This window comes from Emys orbicularis, chromosome 4 (assembly GCF_028017835.1).
Source record: "Emys orbicularis isolate rEmyOrb1 chromosome 4, rEmyOrb1.hap1, whole genome shotgun sequence".
Taxonomy (NCBI): Eukaryota; Metazoa; Chordata; order Testudines; family Emydidae; genus Emys; species Emys orbicularis.
Genome location: NC_088686.1, coordinates 84,539,817 through 84,552,197, shown reverse-complemented (window position 1 = coordinate 84,552,197; position 12,381 = coordinate 84,539,817). Strand labels below are relative to the sequence as shown.

Genomic DNA, 12,381 nt, shown 5'->3' with positions numbered 1-12,381 from the left:
TTGGGGCTGCAGAGTTAAGTAGTCTACAGTGACTCCCTGGGAAGAGGGAGTTTGGGCTGGTAAACCTGGGAGCCAGAAGATGTAGGAAGTAGTCCAGGAAAAGAGCAACAGGATCAGGGAGAAAGCAGGCCACAGTGCTAGATATAGGGTCCCTGGACTGGAACCCGGAGTAGAGGGCAGGCCTGGGTTTCCCTACCAGCCCCATGGAAAGTGGCACAGGCTGAGCAGTGGAGCTGAAGACTGCCTGGGACAGTTGTTCAATGGGACTTTGCTAACTCTGGAAGGGGACTACAGTGATCTGACTAGAAGGCCAAGACATGAGGAGAGAACACCCTGAGTCGTGCAGAGAGACAGACAGAAGCATGGCGGGGTGTGCAAATGAGTGGCAGAAGGGGGCATTGGACTGGGAAGGAGCTAATCCCCAGAGCAGTCAGGAGGAGATGCCCTTGTGGTGAGTGGACCCCGTGACATACCCATTGAATGTCTTGCTGGCCATTATACCAGAGTAATGGGAGGGTTTTCCTATTGCACATCCCTGCTCAAGGCCAGAAAACTTTAACTGAAACCCTTCCTCTTAAAATGTAGAACTGGTGAAAACCACTGAGCCTGTTGTAGGAATCCTTAAACTATGGTCCTAAATCTGTTCATGTAAACATGAAATCTGTTATAGGGGCCCATTTGGCTGTGATGTCTATCAGAAGCAGCTTGTATTAAAGGCAGGGCTAATGGGCAGAGGGTTGAGCCTTCCGAGGGAAACGGTGGGGGCGAAAGACCTCTCTGGCTTCAAGAGTAGGCTAGATAAGTTTATGGAGGGAATGGTTTGATGGGATAATGTGATTTTAGTCAATTAGGCATTAACGAGCCATCGCTGGTAAAATAAGGGTCCGGCTGTAGAATCTTGCCTGTATGCTCGGGGTTCTACTGATCGCCATATTTGGGGTCGGGAAGGAATTTTCCTCCAGGGTAGATTGGCAGAGGCCCTGGAGGTTTTTCGCCTTCCTCCGCAGCATAGGGCAGGGGTCGCAGGCTGGAGGATTCTCTGCGACTTAATTTAAAGACTTCAAGGGAAAGTGAGTGGGTCAGCTTTTGTGGCCTGTATCATGCGGGAGGTCAGACTAGATGACCATATTGGTCCCTTCTGACCTTAAAGTCTATGAGTCTATGAGTTGTGGGGTAACTGGGGAAGTTGATATTTATTTCCAAGACTAAAAATACCTCAGATGTGTATTATAAACTATATCTTTGTCCCTGTCTCTCCCAGCTATTTGTTGTTGCTTGTCTTAGATTGCGAGCTCAGGGACATGGTCTACCTGAGTTTGTAAAGAACCTCCCACGGCTAACCCTTTAGCCTGCTTGGGGCCTCTGGCTGCTCCCCTATTGTAAATGTTACCGGTAGCGTCATGGTCTCATATACAGCGCAATAGACGGGGAGTCAGGAATCCTGGGTTTTATCATCACTCCTACCTACCCTGGACTTCCTTTGTGTCTTTGGGCAAGTCACATAAATTCTCTGCACCTCTATCTGTTCAGGTGGGGATAATACATAGCCTGAACACATTGATGGGCTTAATTAATGTTTGTAAAATGCTTTGTGAGCCTCTGGTGGAAGGTGTAAAATATTATTCAGTGGAAATTAAATGATGCTGTAGCTGCTAAATCACATTGTCCTGTTTTTTCAAACATGGCTTCATTTTGCTTTCCTAGCCAGGCATTGCAGGAATAATGTATTACATTGGCAGGTTCCCCTACCTAGTTTTCAAATATTCTTTAATTCAGACTGCATAGTCCCAATACATGAAAATATCGTTGGTCAGGTGACTTTTTTTTTAAATATCTGAGTGACGTACTCTTACTGTAACAACTGTTACTGCCTGTGCTGTTCAGGACATGGTTGTGGAAATGCCTATTTCTGGGGAGATCCTAAAGTGGGTTTTAAACCTGTTGTATCCTGAGTGGGTAAGATTCAGCTGGATTCTTTAAGCAAACCAGCAAAGTGTAAGAGAGTGGACCTGTTAACTGATCTTCATCCAACTTCTTTCTTAAGCTCTCTCTAGTCTTCTCTGGTTATAGATTCTTGCTCTATTGAATGTGCATTGGATACAACCTAATTTCTCTGAAATTGATAAGAGGCTCACTTATGAGATGTTAACGAGTAACTGCTCTAATCAGCTCATGGGATAGATACTATTTTATCTAAGCAGAATATTGACTGTTTTGCAAGGAAGGGAGTGTATCCACAGTTGAGCTGTTTTCCAGTTGTTTGGAGTATGTAAACTTCGTGATCACTAACTTCCTTTGGATCCCTCCTTCTGTTCATCAGTCACTTGTGGAAAACTGGAAAACAAAAAGCCTCAAGTGCTACAATAAGTGGCACCAGATTTTTACAAGCTTAGTTGAACCACATTTTCCCTGTCTGTGCTTTAGATCAGTCAAGTAGATTAAATTGCAGCTTAGAATAAGGGCATGTTGAAATTCATCCATTTAGCTTCATGAGAAGCTAAAATAAGGGCAGATACTCCTCTGGAGAGTTAGTTAGTCTAGTGTTTTACTTCTCGGACATTTCCCCCAGTTCAAAGACGGGGGCAATTTTCTTGGCTACTGAGGCTACAATAGCACCTTTGTGAGGGTTTCCTTGCTGCCCTGTTTGTATCTCCTAGGCAGAGCCAAGGTTTCATTGTTCTCCTAGCCACTGAGTGCCAAATGTTCCCTTTTTCCGTAAGAATCAATCTTAAGCACTTCCATTGTTGTTCTGTCACTAGTGCAGCTCTCCTGTTAGCTGCTCTCCTTGCCAGTGGTTTAAATGTCCATGGCTGGTCTGTGCTAGTTGTAACAGTCTCCCTGCAGTCTGTTCAGGCCTGGGCAAACGTGCATTTTGGTGCCCCTGGCCCCTTTGTGTGTGGTGCCCCCAGCTCCCGCCCCATTACACCTGGCCTCTGTGGGCTCCGCAGGCTCCCCAACCCCTGCACTCTGCCCCCTTTGCCCCTAACCCCTGCACCCCTGTCCTGAGCCCTGCCGTCTGTGCCCATTTGGGGAAACTGACCTGAATGCATGGAGCAGCAGGCATTGTTATTCACTCGCTCTCCCCCCCCTCCCCCATGCTGCTCCACCATACACCCCTAGGGGGCAGTGAAGGGAGGAGCCATGTCAGGGCTCCCTGGGTCACTTTCACTACCTGGGCTGCATAAGGGGAAGGCAGCAGAGCAGCAGCTTCTGATGCTCGCTGCACAGCCCAGCCCACGTGGGGAAATTGACCTGGATGCAGGGAGCGCTTGGTGTTGCTCCTCGTTCTCACCCCCCCCCCCAGGCCCTTGGGGGAGCATGGAGGAATATTGGGAGGTAAGCAGCATCTGAGAGTCACTGCTCCCCCTCTCCCTGCAATGTTCCTCCATTGTGAGGGAGAAGGGAGAAATCTGGGCACCCCCTACACAGCACCTCATTAGTCAGGAGCAGCTTCTGACTCCACACAGACAGTGTGCACCTCCCTCTTGACCACACTGTCCCGGGTGGTCACCTGGATAGCTGGCCCTGCTACAGTGTCTCCTCCAAAATTAGAGCCCAGGGCCTCTTTGGTCAGAAATCTGTTGCTTCACCACTATCTCTCTGCACTTCTAAATAGCCTCCCATTACAGTCTCTCTAGTCCCTAGCTCACACTCTTGGTGTGACATTTATAAAGGAACTTCTTTCCATTTATCTAGTGGCTTCAGAAACTCAATTCCTCTCTTTGGCTTATGTGTTTCCCTTTAAACTCTGACTTTAATGCTCCCTCTTCCTTGCCAGCACCTGGCCATTGTACCCTGGCCTATTCTCTGACCCTTCACCCACCCACCCCCAACTCATCTCTGAGCGCACATGATAGAATGGGATCTGTTTTTCTTACTGACAAAAGTAAAGGTCCTCTCTCTTCTCTTCCCCCCCCCCCCCCAAAAAAAAAGCCCTTAACATTCATGTCCAGGAGCAGAGTGCTTTCCTGTTACTCTTTCTGTGCATGGGTTCACCAGTGGAGGGCGTTATGGACACCCAGAAGAATGCTTCTCCAGTAGCCCTCCCTCCCCTTCAGTTCTGACTGTTCCTGTAATGCATTTGGTGTGAGGGCTGTCAGACCATGTCTCTATAACACAGTTAAAGCCTCAAGCCCAGTCCTCCTATGGTTCAAAGCCATCTCCTGGTGCCTTGGCCCAGCATGTCAAGGCAGGAGCTGAGCTGTTGCTGTAGATCTCTCTCCCCTGTGTGCAGCAGTGACCGTCAGCCTGCAATGAGTGAGTGCTCTAATTGGAAGGAAATGGCAAAGCCATGTATGAACTGAGCACTCTCAGCAGGAGGTGGATAGGCATGACCTAGTTGTCAGTGGAATCAGCCTGCCTTCTTGGAGACCTATGAGCTATTTTGACAGCTGGAATGACCTACCTGACCTCTAGGAGAGGTAGCTTGGGTGGAGAGGAAACAGAACTGGTGCCGCTGTTGTGAATGCGGGTGGTGGGGAGCTGAGGATCTGCCAGGGTGCTCCTTTGGCCTGTTCTCCAGCTACAGGAGGTGAGTCCTCATGGCCCTGAGGCCTGAATGTGAGCAAGGTGCTAGAGTAGGGAGCCCCTCTGGCTCAAATAGCAATGCATACAGTAAGGGCGGGAAGGAGGGGAAAGCATCTTTATTCTCTTCTGTAGCTGTTTTTATACCACACTCATTCCTATAATATCTGAGTGCCTTTCAGTAGGGCGTTAAGCAGCATGGCTGCAGATCTGTGTCACGTCGCTTGGTGTCTCATCCTAGGGTTGGGCATTTGACTGGACCAAAAATAATTGGTCAATTATATGGTTAAGTATTTAGAGCACTAACTTATTAGAACAGTAACAAAAAGAGCAATATTTTATGGTCTCGAATAGGTGTAGCCTTAGATACACACTCGTGTCTAATTGCTAAAAAAAAAAAAAAAAAAAAAATTAAACTGTTAGGTAAAATGCAAAACAATGAAACAAGTTCTAAAAAATGAAAACAGCCCCATGCTACAATTGAATGGTGGGCTGCGGCCTACACCAGCATGTTCTTGCTGGAATAGTTTTTGACTGTGGGCAAATAGGGGGTCAGCTGACCAGACAATGACAGCTTGTAGGCCTATCTCCTCCCACCAGAGGGAGAAGCATGTGCATTGGAGTGCATTGATTTGATGGTATATGGGGGGGTTTGTTTGATGTAAGTGTACCTGTTGCCATGTGTTGGTATTGGAGAAGGCAAGGTAAAAGCGGTGAGATTTGTTGGTCCTTAATCCTCTCCTCCATCTAGGTTTTGTGATAGTGTATCCTTAGGCTCCCTGAACATCTAGACCCCATGATCATAGGGCTGCATCTGTACTGGTGACACACCTAGACTCATTTTCCACAAGGTGTGTGTAGCTGGAAACTACAGTAGGGTGAGAGCAGAATTGTGGAGGCAGGGGCCAGAGGCTGGCAGTCAACAAAAAAGGGCCTCCCCTGGCTCAGAGCAAAGCTGAGCTGAAAGTGAGGTGACAGTTGAGATGTAAAATCCTTTCCCCTCTCTGGGCTGTGGGAGCCCCTGGGAGACGGAGCAAAGCGAGGTGAGAATTTCACTCGGTCTAATAACCTGCCACTCCTGCTGAGTGCAGCTGCGGGGGCAATAGGCTGTGACTGCTCTGTAAACCAGGCCAGCAATCTAGCGGAGGGGCTCTAAAGGGGCTTAATGGTTGAGATCAATACCAGCCCAGAGGTGGCCTGAATGACACTGACTACAGTGGGGGTGGGAGGAGTTTTGTTCTGAAATCTGCATTTGCAGTCTAGTTTTGGAAATAATCCCTGTCTCTGACAAGCTGCATGAAATCCCTGCATCTGCTTCTGCAGCATGAGCACCCCATCTGTGAAATGTGAGACCAGGCACTATGGACTGGCCCTGTCTCCAAACGTTTTGTCTTCCATGGCTGCTCTAGTGTAGGAGATGGGCATGGAAGAGAGTGCTTGAGAGCCACCAGAGTCCCAGAGGATCATGTGAGCTTTGGCCCTGTAATACATCATTAGCCAGTCTTATGCAAAGGGGTTTATATTGTTATGACTAAACGGAGCATGGATGTACCCCCAACATAAGGTAACTTATCCCTCTGCTCCCCAGGGGGGAAAACACAGTGCTTCCTCAAACTCTTGTCGAGCTGGGTCTTCGCTTCACTGGGACAACTGATTCTAGGTCCTGCGGTGCATCTGTCAGGAATTTTTCCTTAAGTCACCCCGTCTAAGACTGTAATAAGGTAGATTCCATATTTAAACAAAGCTTCCAACCCAGGGGGTAAATCACCTTGTTTTCCTTGATTCTATTGCATAACCGAAGCCTCTTTAGAGAGCTGTCCAGCTGTTCCACATGTGCAAATGAGGAAAGCACACAAGGAGCCTGAACTAGGCATATTCCATTTTGTTAGCACTAGGGCAATTGGGGTTTCATCTTTGCTGTGCAAAGGTTTACGCTGAAGTTTAGCACAAGCTTTACTGTAGCCTGGAGAAAGCAGCCCTTGAGTGTCTCCAAGCCCCTGAAACTCAACAAAGGACACCCCAGTGAGATGTATGTTCTGTGTATTTCCTTTGAAGATTTGTGCTTCTCCAGACAGCCCATGGACAGTCCTTGATTTGCATAGACTAGAACAGGTAGCCAGGCAACCTCCAGAGGGAAATACTTGAACTTATTTATTCCATTTCCTTGAGTAAAATGGGCCCCCAGGAAAATCTGTCCATCTTTAGCTGAGACTTGCCCACTATCTCCTGTGCTCAGTTACTACAGTAATTACATAGCCAACTTGGCTGAGAAGCCCAAATGTATGTCATCAAACCATTTTCCTTACAGCCTGGCTTCTGCTGAGGATTTCCACAGCATCACTCCCTTCCCTGAGACACTTAAGAGGGCTCTAAAGAGCTGAAAGAGGAGAGAAACAGCTGCTCTGAAAGAAGGCCCTACCTCAGTCTCTTCCTGAAGAAAGTATCAGAGGAGTAGCCATGTTAGTCTGGATCTGTAAAAAGCAACAGTGTCCTGTGGCACCTTTAAGACTAATAGGTGAAGTGGGCATTCACCCACGAAAGCTTATGCTCTAATACATCTGTTAGTCTTAAAGGTGCAACAAGACTCTCTGTTGCTTCCTGAAGAAAGTTTTTATTTGGATTTTTCTTTCTAATTCCCCTTCTCCCTGTTTGACAATAACTTAAGTGCTCTAAAACGTAAGTGATGCTCAGGCAAGAAAGACAAATCCCCTCATGTTACCTGAGGTAGAAACCCAAACTCCTTCCCTCTACTCCCCTTGTACCTTCTTGGACAGTGGCAGGAAAAACATGCTTCCTACACCCCGTTTTCAGACCTATTCCAATCTATGAAAGGTAAATGGCACACCTGTCCCTACACACACACACACAGATAAAAGTACAGACCCGCCTTGTCTTCATGAGTGGAAAAATGTTACCATGTGGTAAATGCTCCCCCTCACCTCCCAATCTAATATGCTAAAATCCTAGTGTGGGCAAGGCCCATACTTTGCCCTTTTGTCCTACAGTGTGCTCCCCAAACATGCATGTTCTCTCACACACAGCTCATCCCACCCCCTTACAGCCCTTCATAACGGAGTCAAAACACAAAAGCATAAATGTTACATTGTTAGCAAAATCCTGGTACATTTACATAAATGACAATGTACAGTTAACAGAATATTACAGCAATAAAACTGGACCTATGCTTTTGTACAGATAGCTAGAGCAGCTCTTTGAAATATTTTCCAGTCTATGGCCTTTTTGGGGTTTCTGTCAGTGATAAAGCTGGAAGAGCCTCTGGCTCCCTAAGAATAAATAGGGTTAATGAAGCTGGTGCTCTTCAAAACTGTGTATTTATAACACAAGTCAGACCAACTGGTGCTCCCACCCAATTTCCAACTGATAGTCTATAGGCTTATAGGTCCCTCACTAGCCAAGCACACTCGTGTCATGCAATCTGCCTGTGACTTGCAATGCTGTGGGGGCCTCGGGTTTTGACCAATTAACTGGAGATGCTGCAATCTGCCCTTTTCCCCTCCTCCATCAAACCTTGACTCTTCTTTTCAGCTGAGCCTGAGCCGTCTCCCCTCAGCGTGTTTAGCATTTCATTGTTCAGATTGCTAAGAAATGCTAACTGGACATTGAAAGCTTTTTCTCCCCCCCCCGGAGCCTAAAATGAAGCATTTTAGCTAATGCTTTCCGTATGTGTTAACACAGACCAGGGGGGAATGGTTGTAGGGGGTGTTTTATAGCTAATGGTGACTGATGTCCACTCATCCTGCTATCACCTTACATCTTTGTTTCTAAGGCCTCTGCTTGTATTTTATTTTATTTTATTTATTTATTTATTTATTTAAGTTTAAAAACTTACGAAGGGCAGAAACGTCTAAGAAAACATGGTGAATCTTAGGGGCTAGGGTTGAAGTATCTAGTTTTAAGTATTGCAACCTCAATGTTTCCTAGACATAGAGAGCAAAGGTGTGCAAGTATTATGCAGTATCCCCCGCCCCCTGGGAAGTAGTGTAGATGAGGAAGTATCCCCATTACTTCCATCTCCACAGCTGTAGAGAGAACTGACTTGCCTAAGGCCACAAGTTTGTGTCAGCCAGCATAGGAGTCAGGCCTTCCTCTCATGCATGTTTCTCTACACCATGCCACCTCCAGCATGAGAGAGTACAGCATCAAGGAATAATGAGCTGTACATTTCTGCTTGGCTTTAAGGGAGTCCAGGTGGTACACACAATACTAGGACGTAGGCCCCTCAACACAGCAATAGGTTTTACTGTACCTCCTGCCACAGCATTTTTGAAAACCGCCTCTTATTGCATTAATCATGCAGGAGTGCTCCATGTGCCATTCCCAGACGGTTAAAGATGGGATGACTTGGACACTACAAGACATTTGATCAAACCTTTACAGTGTAAATAGGATAGGCTATTTTCTTTCCACTTGGCCACCACTGAACACAGACAAGTAGATCAAAACTTGGCTAAACTCTCCAAAGTAGGTGCTACTGAAAAAAGATAATTGTAGAGGCCTATTTTAGTCTCTCACACTTTGTAACCCATAAGGCTGAGAGAAGGTACGTCTTAAGGTGCAAAGAATTTATGGGAAATAATGCTAGAGTTTTTTGTCATGTGTAAAACTATTGTTTATAGCTACAGTGGTAGTCTGAGTGTGCTAACTACTATACGCCTTTAGTCAGGTGACTGAATGCTCAGAAGTTCATGAGATTAGAGGACTATCAACACACCCTTGTATATACACCAGTGGTGCTTGTAGATAGATGGTTTAGATTAGCATGTTAGAAACACCTCCAATGTTAGGCCTCACTCCACTGCATCTGCACTCTGTTTCCCTAGCAGCTTTCACCTTGTGCTCATGAAAATGGCAGCGTACATCTGCTTTTCGGGCCAGGTTCTTCAGTTGCTGCCTCAGTTTTTCCCGTTGGTGCTGTCCTGGTATCGCTCTGATGCTGTGCAGCACAGAAGAAAAAAGCCACCTCCTCGCCTTTGTCATTAGATTTGTTGCAGCACCCTAACACGCTCCCCAGAGAAATCACTACTCTAAGGGCGTCAGCTTGTGGGGACTTTCAGCATGAGCCGGTGGTTCCATAAGACAGACCTGGATGCCCTAGTGTTCCTGCTGCTGCTTTGCCCCCGCCTCACACTCTTGAGGTGATGTAAATAGAATGCAGTCGACTGGCCAGTGTTGTCTGCAGGTCCCGCAGAGGGTCCAGACCCTGCACCTTGCTGTTCCTGCCATAGATGAGCTGTCGGAACGAGTCCTGTTCCAGCAGAGAGTTCATGTGTTTGAGGAAGAAGCCCTCGCAGAACGAGGCCAGTTCAGGTGCACTGTGAATCTGTAAAATAGAACAGGAGTCAGTGACCTTCTCTGTGAACCTTACAGATTAAAGCACATTTTCACAGCTGCCACTACTAAGCCCTTTCCCTCTGACCGCTTCAGTGGGCAGGATGCCTGCAAAACAAAGGACTGTTAAGGGAAGGGGTATGTACGTAATTATGTAGTTGGTAAATGCTAATGGAAAGGACACTCGTGCTATGAATGACTCTCTTTTTCCTCTCCCTGTGTGCATGCATGCAGCCGGAGAGGTTCATCCTACTGGGATATTTTCCAGGCGATAAAGTAAATTTTTTATTTCTAATCCTCTGATCTCCTGCTGTTACCTGAGCCACAGTCCAGTGGCTCTTCAAGGAAAAGAGCAGCTGGCTGACGAAATGGCCAAGATACCTGTTTTGTGTGAGCCTGGAGTCCGTGTGTCGCATCATGACACAACAAAGGAATCTTGCCAGCTGGTATGTAATATGAGTAGCCATGGAAATATGGTGTATATGATCGAATGCCCACTCCTAGACCAAAGCGCAGAATGAGATGGGGAAGAGCCACTCTAATACCATGCCTCAGATTGTCCCATTGGCTCTATAGCTCCTAAATAGTCTCCTTTGGTTCTCCCAGTAATTATTTACCTAGTTACATCCACTTCAGCATCATCAGAGAAGACACAACTACAATGGGGGGAAAAGCAATGAATTTTATGCCCAACATTTAGAAACTCCCAGAGGTTTTGGGGTTCTTAACAGGAATAGAATTTTTTATGGAAGTAACATAAGGAACTCAATTTACATTGGAATAGTTTCCCCTTGGCTGTTGGGAACCCAAACACAGCAGCCTTGGGCAAGTGCAGGAGATTCCAACATTGAAACTGTGTAGTGACACTAGACTGACATAATGCAAAAAAGTTAACAGGAAGTAAAATTAAAATAGAATGTTTAAATATTTTCTGATGTAATCTTTAGCAGCCTGCTCCTGCCTCTCTACTACATCCCACACTCCTGCTGACTTCCAGGAATGCTGAACTGCTCCTCTATGTTCCTACTGGTAACATATGTTGGGTCATTTATATTAAATTACAGATTGGATACAAACTCTCATTTTGCAAGCAAATTTAGCACAGAATTGGCCCAGCCAGAGCATGCCTGCATCATCGTGCACCATGACTCTTGTCCAAAATACCACACAGCAGCAAGCATGTGAAGTGCCTGTGTTCCTAGGCGTTTGTGGGGTCTAAACAAGACAGTTCGGCCTTTACCTTTGCATATTTATAGATGTTAACAGAGCTCTCCATGCTGATGGTCTGGGCACATAAGATTTCACAGTGTCTTTGGAGGCCATCCAGTTGAAACAGGCTGGCGGCGGACAGCAGCTATTGGGACAAGAGAGACGTTTTTCAAAATCAAACTACATTCCTTCCTCAAAGGATCTTCTAACTCCTTCTCTTAAGGGCTAGCCCTCCTGTGAGAGCAGAAAGGCCAATAAGGAAGAATACGCATAGCATCCTCTTTTCATTATTCAGAGTATAGCACTGAATGAAGGTAGCAAGCGCCTTCCTGCATTCTTAAATTTGTGCGCCTCCTGGTTTCCAGAGGGAATGAACAGAACAGGTAATCATTAAGTGATCCATCCCCTGTTGCCCATTCCCAGCTTCTGGCAAACAGAGGCTAGGGACACTATCCCTGCCCATCCTGGCTAATAGCCATTGATGGACCTATCCTCCATGAATCTATCTAGTTCTTTTTTGAACCCTGTTATAGTCTTGGCCTTCACAACCTCCTCTGGCAAAGAGCTCCACAAGTTGACTGGGCATTGTATGAAGGAATACTGCCTTTTGTTTGTTTTAAACCTGCTGCCTGTTAATTTAATTTAGTGGCCCCCTAGTTCTTGTGTTATGAGGAGGAGTAAATAACACTTATTTACTTTCTCCACACCCATCATGATTGTATAGACCTCTATCCCCTCCCTTAGTCATCTCTTTTCCAAGCTGGAAAGTCCCAGTCTTATTAAATCTCTCCTCATACGGCAGCTATTCCATACCCCTAATCATTTTTGTTGCCTTTTTCTGAACCGTTTCCAATTCCAATATATCTTTTTTGAGATGGGGCGACCACATCTACACACAGATCCCCTTGTTCTGCATAAGCCATCTGAAGTAGTAATTGCTTCCTATTTCAGATGACCCAAAACCACATCTCACCTTCCACAATTCCTTATTTTCTCCTAAAAGAATACTGGGTGTTTTAACACTTTTCTGTGTGCATAAAGCAGCCACATGACACGTCCCATAAAAACACTGGTAGCTGCTCTCATCTTTCCCAGCAGGTACTTGTCAAGCAGTATTGACTATGTGCTTTGAAAGCATCTCCTCCTTTCAAAGCTCTGGCTTCCACGCCCCATCATCCCTGACTGCATTTGGAAGAAAATGTTCTCACCTCTAGGATATCAGCTGTGGGAATTTCCATAGATTCTGTTCCTCCATAATATAAATACTGCATCAGCATCTGAAATGGGAAAAGGGCCAGG

General features: G+C 46.2%; 1 protein-coding gene across 2 annotated transcripts in view; it reads right to left on the bottom strand.

Moving 5' to 3' along the window:
• Nucleotides 1–9,667: 9,667 nt before the first annotated feature.
• ABTB2 (ankyrin repeat and BTB domain containing 2) overlaps nucleotides 9,668–12,381 on the bottom strand; it is a 200,827-nt gene continuing 198,113 nt past the window's right edge. For both annotated transcript variants that reach the window (XM_065403267.1, XM_065403266.1), the window contains 3 exons: nucleotides 12,291–12,359; nucleotides 11,114–11,227; nucleotides 9,668–9,865 (listed from right to left, as the gene is read on the bottom strand). In XM_065403267.1, coding sequence (XP_065259339.1) covers nucleotides 9,668–9,865; nucleotides 11,114–11,227; nucleotides 12,291–12,359 — 381 coding nt within the window. The remainder of the gene's footprint in view (nucleotides 9,866–11,113; nucleotides 11,228–12,290; nucleotides 12,360–12,381) is intronic.